This window comes from Pseudopodoces humilis, chromosome 5 (genome assembly GCF_049639895.1).
Source record: "Pseudopodoces humilis isolate 2021_Gansu_Grassland_sample_001 chromosome 5, ASM4963989v1, whole genome shotgun sequence".
Classification (NCBI taxonomy): Eukaryota; Metazoa; Chordata; class Aves; order Passeriformes; family Paridae; genus Pseudopodoces; species Pseudopodoces humilis.
The window spans coordinates 35,102,064-35,116,596 of record NC_142204.1 but is presented as its reverse complement, the minus strand read 5'-3'; the positions used below and the strand labels follow the sequence as shown (position 1 = coordinate 35,116,596).

Here is a 14,533-nt window from a genome sequence, read left to right as displayed (position 1 = left end):
CCCACATTTGTTGCGCTTTATAAAACTGTTTTGCCTGTGTGTAACTGTGCTGAAATGAACCCCTTGGATACAACCGAAAGATCAACTGTCCTTGCTCTGGCAGTAAAGTTAATCATAAGCTCATAAGCACTAATTTGTGCTGTTTTTTAAATAAGAATTTTGGCATTGCTTTGTTGGGTGTTTTTGTTTGTTTGGTTGGTTTTTTTCTTTTTTCCCCTCCCATTTTCTGCTGTTTTCCCCATCTGGCACTGTAACATTTGTTGTTATGTTCCAGTTGGAAGCTCTGTGGGTGGAATTGCACACTCAAGAGATGGCTGAATAGCCCTTAGGCCACTGTGAACATTTCTGCTTCCGCTGTCAGCTCTACATGTTCAGCAACCTCAGTTTGGGATTCTTGGTGAGGGAATCATTGGCTGTCTGTCAGTTTTACACCACCTTCTTCTTCTCAAAGCTCCCTGGTTCTCTGAATTCAGCATTTCAGCAGCAACTTGATGTTTATATAACTGCACACCAGTGAAGAGTTGTTATTTTGAGATTGTTTTGCTACACTCTCCATTTAACTCTTTTCATTCTAGGCAGGCTATTGTTATGTTTACAGATACCAACCGCCCTCTTCCCCACTATAAATGGATTCCTGGACTCCATTATTCCTATGAGAATCTGTCTAATGTTATTGAATATAAAAATAAAAATTCTTTCATTTATAAATTACCCAGTCTCACAGCATCTTCTTTTAAAGATGCTGGTGGAAATATATAATACAATGTCATCTAACTTGTTACAGTGTGACAGATCAGCACAAAAGAGCCTGAATATGCTTTGTGAGTGTGCACTGGGTCTGGAGCATCCCTCCATGGCACAGACAGACACTGGCAACTGTGATAGGAGCTTTTTAGAGTTAAACTGTTCACAGGTCTCAAGCCCTTCCTGACAGCCCATCTGGATGGACTGCATGCAACTTCTCAACCCCATCCAGCACCTACTGGTGCTGGTGTTGGGAGAGTCTCCACCGCTCAATCCTCAGCTCCCTTAGTAAAGGGATTTTAAAATGTGTTTTGCTGGGGTCAGGACTGGCATGGACACTGCATAGGAACCTACAGCAAATACCTTTTGGTACTCACTTCTCATCTCAAGGCTACTGCTAAAGACTTGGCCCGTAACATCAAGTAATCTTCAGCCTGGTGGTGTTACTGAAAGTGTGATGAGAATAAAAAAGTATCAGCATTAGCTGAGGCTTGGACATTATGTAGCAAATCTAAAAAAAAAAAAAAAAAAGTTTGATTTTTAAGGAAATCTGATTTTTAAAACCTTACAAACCATATAGTTTATGCCAAGAGAACTGTTTCCACTGTGAGTGTTTTCCAGTATTTCTCTTGGGACATCAGCTGCTTCTTAAAAATAATGTCCTAACTTTCATTTGTTGAGGAAGGTAGAAGGCCCAACAGCTTGTCTCAGTGAATATAAAGTATAATTTTTATGCAGTGTGGAAGGTACTTGTGCTTCTTCTTTGTACCATATATTTCATTGTACCATATATTGTTTTTTTCCCCCTCTGGCTTTTCTTCCCATTCAAAGCTTTCCATTCATCTGAAAAAATACTAGCTGAGAAAATCCAGTATCACTCTAAACTAATTATTTCAGAGATTTTTTTTCTGCTCTCATCTGAACATGAGTAAACAGAACAGAAAAAGTTAGGGGAAACTATCCATGGCCTGGATGCCACAGGCATCATGTGAATTGTCCCTCTCCCTTGGGAGGAAGGGTTTATATGCCCACAGCGGGAGCTTGTCCCATGGTTCTTGGGAAAAATCAGCAAATCTGTGGGAACTCCCAGCAAAGTTTTTCCTGTTTTGCTTTGCTCTTAGAGCCCTTCTGCTTTCCACAGCCCAGCTCTGGCCTGTGCTGCTGTTTCTCTCCAGAGGTACGCAGATGTTGCCGGTGCTGCCGGCCTCCATCCCTGATACAGTGAGGTTGTTTGCTGTATTAAATGGCTGTTTTCCCCACTGCTGGCCAAGAGAACTTCACCTGAAACCTGTTTGCACAAAAGTGGAACAGGCTAAGGGTGAAATACCGACCCTGCCCCAATCTCTGGTCTAAGCCCTAGGTGTTTCCTTGGCTTTCCACTGCGCTGCTGTGTTCCAGGATGAGAGTGGCTCTTTAGCCTGGAACAAACAATGCACCCTGCATGTCACCTCTGTCCTAACTGCATTTGCACAGAAATTTGTAAAGCTGCATTTCCAAACCTCATTTTCTTTACTTCTTGAATCAATTTCCAAGCTCTTCATGAATTCATTCTGCTTCCTGGAATGGAAGCTCCACTGTCTGCTGACACTTCTGCTCTAAATGTCAGTGATGTTGAGCTTTGGCATGGATTGTGCATAAATTTTCTTCTGATGGAAAAAAACACGTGCTAATGAGCACCCAGTTATCCTGAGCATTTTGAAGACAAAAATACAGCTGGAGGCAGTTCTGGCACCGTATTTCTTCACCATTTCTACATTTTAGTTGAGAACATCTTATTACAGTGTTTTGTCATATGAAACTATTCAGCTGTATCTATGACTAGTTTGTTCTGGCTCACGTTTTTTCCTGTTAATCATGTTACCCTTGTAGAGGGTTTTCTCTGATCTCACTGCACAGACCTGCATGGGACTTTTTTCTTCAAACCATTAAGCTCCCCCTGCCCACAGCCTCAGGACTGTAACTCCACACACAATCAATTCCAGTATTATCCCTGTGGCATTTTTCAAATTTATCAACTTGTAGATGCCTTCCTTTTCATATTTTGATTAGATTGCAGAAGCCTTTATTTTATTTTAAAAAGGACGGGCACTATCCTTCTGTTTCCATTCAGAATAAGCCATTGTAATAAAACCATCCCAAGCTGACTATGTTGTTGATGCTTTTTTTCTGATACCCACTGAAATGGAAATTTGTGTGCTGAACTCTCCTAACTATGTGGAAAATTATTTTTCGTTAGCTACTTACCCCTCTTAACATTTTTTATCTTAAAAACCCTTGAAAAACAGTCATTCTTAAGTTCTACCTATTCCTGATATATTATCTTTTGCCGCAATTTTCTTCTTTTGAGTGGTAGTACTTTTCCATTTTATATTTATACATATATATGTGTGTATATATATATATATATGTGTGCCTCATGGTCCAGATTATTGTAGAAATCTTGATATTACGTACCATGTTGATTACTTCTTAAATAATGTATTGGCATCTTACTGCAAACTTCAGGAAAACAAAATGTGTCAGCTGGTTCCCCCATGCTTTAAAAGCAGTTCAGCTAGCCTCCATTGAGATATTACTGTGAGATCCACAATGCACAATTAGTTGTGAATTGTACATCTTTTTAGCCATCTTGGGTAGACTGTTAATGAGGGAATAAATAGAACAGTTTTATTCAGTCCCACACACTGGTTAAAATGTATTATTAAGCAAGGGGCACAAAGCTATTCTGTCTCCTTCAGCAAGGGACATCTGGGTGGAACATCTTTTGTCTCAGATAGATGGGTGTGGCCCATCCAGAGATACCTGTGGATGTAATGTGGTACTAGGTCCCAGTTTACTTGAAAGGAATCAAACTCATTAAAAATACTGTGATGTTTAGCCATGGAGAGAAATGAATATTCTGGGTAATCAATCTATTTGCCTGTATCTACCTAAAAATAAAATTAATATATTAATTATATTATTACTTTTATATTAATATGTATTTATATATACATTGTATATTATCTATATATATATATATAAATACAAATATTTTAATATATTTATAATATATAAATATAATAAATATTTACTCTGGAATGAGATAACTATCCAGGGTATATAAAGAGAAATGCTTATTTTCATTAGCAATGCCCTTTATGACCAGGCTCGGCATTTAACAGGCAATTTATCATTGCAGGGCTGCAATATCAGTTCATCCTTACTAGTCTCAGTTCTTCAGTAAGACTATTTACATGTTAAAGTATTACTCAGCATGACTAATGGGGCCAGAACTGAGGTTGTGTTGCAAGTAGAGAGACGTTTCCATTAACGCTAAACCTTATCTCACAAAAATCACTGGAGACTGGCACTTCCCAGAGGTTCTGCTTTCTTTAGATTATCATCCCTTCTTCCAGTAATTGATTCCAAGCAGTTCAGTTTCTGTTATTTAGTGGAAGAGAATCTGTCTTTTTCAGAGATTTATTCATGAAGTCACAAGAAAGTCTGTGCTTAGGTATCAGGTTTTCTGTGTAGAGTGCAAGCAGATAGATTACTGGGGAGTTGAGGGAGTTAAAGTTGTGGAAGATGGGAGAATGTAAGTGAAGATGATGCAGTGCTGGCAGGGCTCATGTATGGGACACAGAAGAGTTAGGAGAGGGGAGAATTAGGATCAGGATACTTTAAAAACAAGGATGTGGATATACCATCTAATGAGGATAAATTCAGACAAAATCTCTAAGGTCTCTTGGAGACCTCTCTATGGCCCACTTACTTGAGCTGGACGCCCTGTTCTGATTTTAAATGTTCGTGATGAGTAAATTTATATAATACTTTCCTGTGAAACAACAAAAGAAGGAACATGGTTTCAGGTAAGTGATAGGTTTCTGTTTGGACTGGCATGACAATTTTACCCTCAGATAAAAGAAAATTGGATTATTTTATCATGTTACTCCCCATTCTGTGCTCCATTTGGTTCCTCTGCCACTCAGTTCTGCACTACACTGGCACCACTGGGTCTTTCCTACTAAACAACTGGCATTTGACTGAGCCTAACTCAACTCCCCAGACTGACAAAAAGAAACTAATCAGGACTTGAAAAGAAACCACAGAAACATATCTTGTGGGTCTTGTCCCATGGCTGTGAGTTGTCTAGGTTGGGTTTTGCTGTAATAAAAGCATGAAGATAGAAACTATAGAAGCAAATAATTTAAAATTAATGTACTCATAGATCTACAAGCATCCACATACATTGATTTCTAGTTTAAAAACATTCCTCTCCAGAATATGGATTTTGTTATCAATATAGGACTATTTCTGCATCCCTTTATAAATCTTACTGCACAGTTCCTTAAGGACATATGAATAATCATCAAACCTGTGTATATTGTCTGTGCAAAGGCACAGATCAGCAAAGAATTGGCTTATATCACCTGCATTTATTTTAATAAATTACTCTGTTCTAATGTCCTTAATAATAATATATTACTGTACTGTTTAGCCTTCCAGTGTAGTAACTCAAATTATATCTTTACAGCATCTTACCTCATTCTCATTTCTTAACACTCGACCACTGACTCATTGACTACTAAACTTTCTTAGTGTATATATTAGGTATACCTAAACCATCATTTTGAAGTTAGCACAATTTTGCATTTTGCATGGATCCTCAGGGAAAGTGATGAGTTTTTCTCAAGTACCAACTACTGTTGAAGAAGGCCAGATTTGCCTCCTTTCCATCTTCAAAACCCTGTGTGCAATGATGTTCCTCTCAGTATTAAAAAAGAAATAAACCTCTGTTGGCTTTTTGCTAGCATTTTACTCCTCATACGATACTCCTTAATTCATAAATTGTGCAGCCACAAGGAGCCCTTACAATCCCATCTTGCCTGAAACGTAAACCTACCCAGATTTAATTTCTGTTTGAACTTTGAGTCTTTTAAGGGAGAAGGAGTCTTAACCCTCTGTAACAGAGAGTTCAGCACTGGAGAAGGTACTCCATCTGTTTCAGTCCTACTACTAAAATATGTGCCTATTCATAAGTTAGAATTTCTCTAATTCCTTCTGACAGCCATTGGATCTTTTTATACCCTTGTCTGCTGTCTTGAAGAATCTACTACCAAAATTGGTCTTCCTTCCAAGGAACTGTAGACTGTGATCAAGTGACTCCAGTAGCTTGAGAGGCCTCAAATGTTGCTTTGTAGTAAGCCTAAACAGAAAAATAGCTGAACTCAGCGATGGTACTGCTAATTACCAGCTCCATGGAGGAATGTTAGTTCACTCTCTTGTAATGGATTAAGAACTCACAGTGCTATTCTTTTAAGCAGGCAAAACTTCAATTGAAATTATCAGTGAGACACCTCTTCAGCGCTGTAATGTCCAGGAAAGATTTGCTCTCACAAGGAATATCTGATTAGATACCAAATGAGTTCCTTGGCCACTAGAAGTCGTTTGAAATGACAGTGGGAATTCAGTAGAGAGTGGCAAAGCCAATCTGTAATTTACACCAGCACTGCAGCCCCCATGGGCTCTGGCTGTGTGCAGCACTGGGGCAGAGGGCTGGTATTGAAGGGACAGAGTCCTTTCCTGCCAGTCACAGCTCACCAGGGAGGTCAGAGGACAGGAAAACCATGACACAGCACCTGCCCAAGGAGTGATGGGAATAGTTTCCAGGTGGTTGTAGAGCATCCGGCCATGCCAGCTCTGTACCTGCTGTGTGCATTTGGCAGCACTCACCTGTCTTGGGAAAACCACCCACAAACCATTGCTAAGAAATGCTTGCAGGATGGTTAATAAGCTGTGGAACAAAGTTAGATGGAATTTACTCCACCTTCATGATGTTAAGGAGATAATGCAATAAATACTTTGTACCTTTTCCCATCAAGAATGCTTCACAATTGTACAAGAGTTTTTCTATAGTAGAAATTAAGAACTTGTTTAAATACAAGCTGTAAATATCATCTGTTTTTTTTTTTAAATCTACTCTTACATGTATGGGATTAAAAATTGTAGAAAACACACTGAACTCTCCTTCTTAGCTCTACCTCTTCTCTTGAATGTTTAGATCCCTATGTGAAGATCCATCTGATGCAGAATGGTAAGAGGCTGAAGAAGAAAAAGACTACAATTAAAAAGAACACTCTGAATCCCTACTACAACGAGTCTTTCAGCTTTGAAGTACCATTCGAGCAAATTCAGGTAATGTCAAACAGTGTTTTGTCTTTCCTCTGCATTCCATTTCTCAGCCCTTATAAATATTTAACAGGAATCTTGTTAATTATCACATGTGCATGCCTTCATTAGCACCTAGGTGCCAGCCCTGTGCTACATTAGATGAGTGTGACTGCTTCAAGAGGGAAATTATAAAATATGAAGTACTTAGGAAGCTTTGATTCATCAGTGAGAAATGGATAACTGACATTTTCTGTTAACAGAAATGGATTTGGGGGAAAAAAATCCACAGGAAAACAGTGAAGGAAAGTGCCAGCAAAAAGGTATAGGGATAAAAGAAAAACCATATATAACATTTTTCCCTAAATTATTTAAAATAATAAATTGGCATTAGCAGATAAATTTGTGTTCCATATGCATTTATTTGCCCTGTTTTTTGAAAGCACTGCAATACCCCCTTAATGTAAAACACCTAATTCTTACACAGCTTTTTTTCAGTTCTTCACTACACTTTGAAAACTTTTTCCCTTGGAAGAAGGCATTTGAGAATCTCAGGGGTCAGTACTGCAGTACCTGTTCTCTTAGTGGCTCAGGAGAGCTCCAGTAGTTGTCCAGATGCTACTTCCAGAGCTCCGTACCTAAAATTAAGTCTCAGGAGTCAGCAGAGTGAGATGGAAGTCTCCTACATTAGCAGTGGGAAATACCAGGACAAAAAGCATCATGTAACTTTTTTTCAGGGACTCAGTTCCCTATCTTTGAGCTACTAGGAGGCAAACCATCTCTCATGAAGGAGAATTAACTTCTTTTGATGTTAACTGTCTTTTATCTCAAGAGAGAAGCTTTTTTTAACCATCTAAGGAAGCATGTGGGAAAAGAACTCCATGCTGGCTTCTCACCTGGCCATGGAGCCACAGGACTGTGGAGATGTTAAGCAACACAACAGCTTTTCTGGGTGGAGCTGAGTGGGGAAAGTGTCCTTTCAGGAGCCTCCCAGTTTAAATGACTGTCATTTAAAACATCTGTGTATACCTTCTGTGGATTGTAAGAGAGGTCATGGTATAAATTAGGTGCCTTGCTTTTAAACTTGTAGTTTTAAAAGTTTTAATGTGTTTAAATTCCTCGGACAAAACTTGGAGCCCCCTCTTCATTAGATGAGAGCACAGTATGGATTTCCACATTTTGTATCTTGGATTTTGATAGCAAATGGGCTGGAGAGAAGCCCAGGAGCCAAGTCCTACCTTTCAAGTAAAACTGTGCTTGCATTTTTCTGACTTGGTACTAAAAAAGATAACAAAACTAGACGAGGTGAAGCATGGGCACAGTGACTTGGATGCATCACTTGTCCATTTAGAATTTCTTCATGCCCTACTGCATGAACAGGTGTCTATGGATTCTAGGAATCAAAAAGCAGGAAATCCAGAGGGGGCTAATTTCCCTTGATTTTAATGAAGGTTGGTCTGTGTGTTTGTGAAAGATTTCATAACAAGGATCAAAGACCCAGAGACAAAAAGAGATTAATCAAATCAAGTTTAGGCAACAAGTATCTTGATTTCCAAATAGGGACAGGATTGAGGAGCTGGAATGGTTGTCTCCAAATTACCCTGTCAAAGCTTTGGCATGCACCTTTGTTAGATGCATTCTTGGTACTTGACCATTTTGCCTTCTAATTCTAACTCATTTTTTGAGGTGGATATAGTTTATTTTAAAAGTATTGTGGTTTAGAGGTTTAAATTTTTGCCTTCTTTGTTTTTTATAAGTTTATTAGAATGACTTTTTTAGCTATCTACTTGACTATTATATAGCCCCAATTTTAAATCTGCAATTATGGACTTCGGTCATTTGCCAATGTATTTTGAGTTAGTCATAAAAGACTAAATTTAGAAGTTGCTTCATCATGGATACTGAAGTGATTTCATCATTAGAAAAACATTTTAAATGTTATTTAGACTTAATATGGTAGGAATCAATGTGACTTATGTGCTATTCATGTAAAAGTCATTAAGCAAACTTTCGCTGTCAAAAAATAATGGTTAAACAAGTTTCTTGATTGTTGGAGAACAAAGAGAGGTCGTGGAGGGAAAAGCAGGTCAATAACAGTATATCTGTATAATTTTAAAGGAGCCAAGCATTAACATTTTCAACAATTTAAAAGTGACTATGGGTTCAGGCTCTTAAGAGAGAGAAAGTGATGTCTTCAAGGGTAATGGGAGAACCCCATTACTAGGAAAGTCAGATCAGCACTAGCAGATCAGGCACATATTTTGCCACATGCAAAACAGACTGCCTTTGTAGGCAGCAGTGTCCCCGGGCCCTCTCAGTCCAAAGGGCTTAATCACACCGTGGAAACTGCTAATCCAAGTGTTTATTAGGAGAGGCAGGGCTTTCTGCTAGCACCTCTTGGGTTTTGCCATGCAGCTGCTCCTTTAATATGTAATACAAAGGCAAAGAGATGCTCACATTTCTCTGTAGGTTTAGTTCAGAGATCACGAGGGGAGCATCATCTCCAAGTTAATTATCTGAGCTGGTTGTTCTTACGTCTTTGTAGAGCAAAGAAAAGGGTCCTTCATTTACAGTGCTCATTTTTGTCTTATGATTAACATTAAAAAAAAAAATATCCAGTAATAACTATCCCCAAGCTTCTAGGGGCAGCAGGCAAGCATTTTTTTGTAGTGTAAAAAAATAGTCTCATGCTTAATTTTTATATCTGTGAGTGTACTGTGCTTCTAAAACAGAAGTGTTCATTTAGGGAGGTAGCATTAAAAGTGAGTGTATTTCAAACAGCAACACTGAAATGTAATTCTGGCACCTAGAAATATCTGCTTCAGAATATTGCCTTTTATCATGAGTGCTCTGGGGAGGGAAAATCTTGAGTTCAATGTATACTTTTGTCATCAGCAACTATATAAATACTTTAGTGCCTGTTGGAATCATCTCTTTCTCTGGCTCAGTGAACTGTACAATCCTGTAAGGAAATGGACTTTATAAAATAAATCTCATGACCCTGGTCTTGCTACTTTTACAAGATAATCCTACTGCAAGCCCTGAAATTAATCATTCTAGTAAGAGGTCCAGATTGTAGATATATCAAAAACCTAATTCTAGAGAATAGAAGATCTTTCTGGAAATGTGTTTCAGGAAATTTCTTCCTTCTATTCAGGAATCTGGCACTGGAATCAGGAAAAGAACTGTATGTTCATCATTAAAAATAAAGCTCTATAAGGAGAAGTGTTTAAAATTTAGTAAAATCAGCCCAAGACTGTGCAAGTCTTAGGTGCTGTTGGGGAAGAACAACACTCCAGTGAAGGAATAGCTGTCTGTGCTCTTTTGACAAATATTAGAGACCTGAAAGATGAGAATAGTGTGTACGTGCACACAACTACAAGCATAAATGCCTGGCTCAAACACTTCCCAGTGTGTCCCAGCCTAAATGGATGGAAAATTGTCTGTGTGCTGTGACAGATGGGCTCACAGACCATGTGGGACTTGTTTAAACCTGTTTACCAGAGGTCACCATTCCTATAGAAGTGGCACTCCAGCATCAGCTCATTAGAGGCCGTGCCAGTGTGTCAGAGCTCCGAGACAACAGGGGTTTAAACATCCATTCCAACTCCCTTAAGCACCCAGCCTGTTTTCTAGATTTCTCTGTGAATACACAGAATATACATGGTATATACACATGCTTGTATGTGTGCACACACATGTGCATAGAGATGAGAACACGTGTTTCTATGTATACAGTAACCTTAAGGGCCATCTTCTGAATTTATCTGAAAATACCTGACTAGCATACTACATGGATGGGTAAGAGTTGTTAAGAAGTAGAAAAACAACTAACAGAATAGAGTACAGCATTGCAAACATAGAGCCATTTCAGAACTTTAGTTGTTAACTTATTTACTTAAAAAATAAGGGTATGTAAAATTGCACTTTTGAATTAATTTACCCTAAGTTGTTAATCTGTTAAAGGAAAAACAATCAACCTCTATTTCTGTATGAAGTTATTCAATGCAAGGGGGCAAGTTGCAAGCTAACAGGGAGGTTGTAAACCTGATTTTATTTGGAAGGCTCACAAGAAGCAAAAACAGAAGTTTGGATTTGCTTCTCATTAGGGGAATCTACTCCAGCTGTCGCACACTTCCCCCTTCATGACTTCTCCATGGCTGGCTATCCCCACATTCATCCCTGCCAACCTTCCCCTTACTGTCATGTTCGCTGCTCTTTCTCTGTCTCATTACAGAAAGTGCAAATTGTTGTGACTGTTTTGGACTATGACAAGATTGGCAAGAACGATGCCATCGGGAAAGTCTTTGTGGGCTACAACAGCACCGGCGCGGAGCTGCGGCACTGGTCAGACATGCTGGCCAACCCCCGGCGGCCCATTGCACAGTGGCACACCCTACAGCCCGAGGAGGAGGTAGATGCCATGCTGGCAGTCAAGAAGTAAATTAAATTAAATTAAATTAAATTAAATTAAATTAAATTATGAAGAAGAAAAAGAAAAAGATGAAGAAGAAGCCTTTCTGCATTTGCCCACATAGTGCTCTTTAGCCAGTATCTGTAAATACCTCAGTAATATGGGTCCTTTCATTTCCAGCCATGTGTTCCTGACACAGATCAGTTGTACTTTAAAATTCCCGTTTTAATTTGCACAAATTTAAATGTAGAGAGCCTTTTAAAGGCGCTTCATTTCACCACTGCCCGCCCCAGATCTACTCTTCTTTTAAGCAATATGATGTGTAGATAGAGCATGACAGAAATTATTTATTGTATCACACAGTTGTATATATACACCAGTATGCTGAGAATTTATTTCTAGTTTGTGTATTTGTATGTTGTAAGCGTTTCCTAATCTGTGTATATCTAGATGTTTTTAATAAGATGTTCTATTTTAAATTATGTAAATTGACTGAGATGTAGGAGAGCTGATACTATATTATAGGGTAACTATTGTATCGTCTGCATTCCAGAAAAAAATATCCAACTTGTAAGGCACTAGTAGTGTTACACTGACATCTTAAAGGACAACTTAAATCTGAGCTTTCAACTGGACCATCCTAATAACACACACTTCACGTCCACAGTGAATCTTGGAGGGGCAAATCCAATTGGGTAGACTTCTTTCACAGGAAACTTAGCATGATCTGAGCAATTCCATGGCTGACCTCATGGAGATGTAGCCAGAAGCCAGGATATAATTTTTTTGTATATATTCCAAAGCAAACACATAACAGACTGAAATGGCTTTAGATTGAAAGTTGAGGAAGCAGTTCCACAGGAGGCAACAATTTCATCTAACATATGAAGACAGACCACTGCAGAAGTTGTGCAGGGAGTGGGAAGAGGGAGATGCAGCAGTAGTAAGATGCTGCCATGAAAACAAGAGTAGCTCTCCATTATCACCTTTATACAAAATTTGCATACTGTGAATTCCATCCATGATTTCACATTATAATGAGTTTGCACATTAGACTTTGTAACAAAATATTTTATGATACTAACTCAGATTAGAAGGAATGCAGAATATTTTTTAGACACAGCCGTGTGAGTTTATTATACAAAATAGTTTCATGGTAAACAGACAGTATTGTAATCCCATCAGAAGATGACAAAATTTAGCCATAGTTCTAAATGCACTTCAAAGTAAGCCAAAAGAGAACAGCTAGTGACCTTTTATATACTATTTATACTTAAGTTTTAATTTGTCCTTTAAAAAAAAAAAGTGAAAACAAAGAACAAGTTCTAGAAAACTGAAGCAACCTCTTCTGTATACTAGATGCTCGTTTCAGGAGGAGTTTTTAAATGTTTTAAATGTTATTATGTAGTAAATGGCACTATTATGAAGCTATTAGTCATTCCATAAGAGTCTTGAAAGACTGCTCTGTGTATCACTGTGACTGCCGTGTGTGCTTAGAAATGTAGTTTTCTCAGTGGATAGCAATCAATTTATTCCGTAGTGATATTGTAATAATACTGCCATTCCCTTCTACTGCACTGCCGAAGGAACGCATAGCACAAGCAGTTCCAGTTGTTACGGACCAATGTAGAACTGGAGAGCTATGCAGGGGACAAGGATGCTCTTGTGAATGGGTTGACCACGCAGCATTTTGTCAAGCCCTGTGCAATACTCTACGTTTCCAAGCGCCCTCGCCCCTGCTGCTTTCCCGTAGAGTCATCTTACAGCTCCCCAGCATGGCCCCTCCGCTGTACCATCTCATCAAGTCATTCAGGGCATCACTTCTAGCTCATGTACCGTCCTTGGAGGCCCCTCGCTTATCTTTCCAAGCTGTGAATATATTTATAACGCTTTAAAGAGTTCATTATTTTCAGCAATGCAAACGACCCTAGAAATGGAGAAATGCTATTGCTTTTGGAGGGAGGCATGAGAATTAACCATTACTGTTCTTATCAGTCTTCTGTGTCTAACAAAGATGAATGTAATCAGAGAACTGTGCACTGCAAACTAAATTCCACAGCCTCCCTCAAGGCTCTGCTTCTGGGAGAGGTGTGACAGTCTCAGAAGTCAGTGCAGGGATGGCCAAGCACCCCTGATTTTCAGTACTTTGAGGGTAAAACTATTGGGAGGAGAATAAAAGCCTGTATCTCTCCCCACCTCCAAAAGTGAGAATAGCAAGATCCATTTTCTTTCTTTTTTACATGAAACATAGAAAAAACACAAGCGAGACATTTTCTGATAAAACAGGCACATACATGCAAAGCATCAAGCTGGAATATTTTAAAATCTTATCCTTAAGGACCAAACCCCACCAAAGAGAAGAAGTAGACAGTCAGCTTTCCAGCCTAAGAGCTTCATGGTCTCCAGGCTTTCAGTTTTTCATTCAGGATAGCTGCAGGTTCAAAGTGCCAGGACTGACTTACTGTGTTAAGGTATTCTTAATGCTTTCTCTTCCTACACTGCCAGACTGATCGTCACCCTAGAACTGGTTTGTAAGGTACAATGATTCTCAGAGACTGAACCTGCCATGTGACCAAGATGACATTTTTCATCCTCAAAGAAGCCACATGTACCTTTCTGACAAAGCTGTGTGAAGTATTAGAATCTGATGCTGTAGAAAGATCCTAGTTGCCTTTGTGTATATTTACTGCCTGCTTGAGTGTTTCTCTGTGTGGGTTTTCTCTGTATCTTGTAGAAATGTTTGGGGTGTTTTATCCTGCCATATCGCTCGTGGCCCGCGAGCTGACAACTTTAGCCGTATTTTACCTTCATTTTTGATGAGGTGGTTTATATTTTGTTTCACTTTGTGTAGTGACTCCCCACAGTAGAGTTTTCCAATTGTCGTTAAACATACATATTACACAGATATTCAATAAAAATGTTTTATTTCCTGTTGATGTTCTGGCATTTCTTTTTTGATCTAAAATTTTGAAAAGACATTTCACTCCAGGACTTTCACACAATCACAGACTTTGAAGTGTCACAAGTGAAATAGCACAGCACGTTTCGAGGGGCTGTGAAAAGCTGCTTTCATCAGTAAGACAGTCACAGCCAGCAGCTCTACAGTCGATGAATTCACCACCTCTGTTGCAGATGAAGCACTATTACCTTGTTTACCCAGGAGCCTGATTATTTGCCTCAAAAACCATCATCCTCTATCAAAACATGACCATGGCAAAAACTCCC

At 38.9% G+C, this 14,533-nt stretch overlaps 1 protein-coding gene across 4 annotated transcripts in view; it reads left to right on the top strand.

Annotated features, from left to right (window-relative positions):
- SYT1 (synaptotagmin 1) overlaps positions 1-14,242 on the top strand; it is a 333,083-nt gene extending 318,841 nt beyond the window's left edge. For all 4 annotated transcript variants that reach the window (XM_088055674.1, XM_088055675.1, XM_014248841.2 and 1 more), the window contains 2 exons: positions 6,788-6,921; positions 11,132-14,242. In XM_088055674.1, coding sequence (XP_087911800.1) covers positions 6,788-6,921; positions 11,132-11,338 — 341 coding nt within the window. In that variant the 3' untranslated portion in view covers positions 11,339-14,242. The remainder of the gene's footprint in view (positions 1-6,787; positions 6,922-11,131) is intronic.
- The last annotated feature ends 291 nt before the right edge of the window (positions 14,243-14,533 follow it).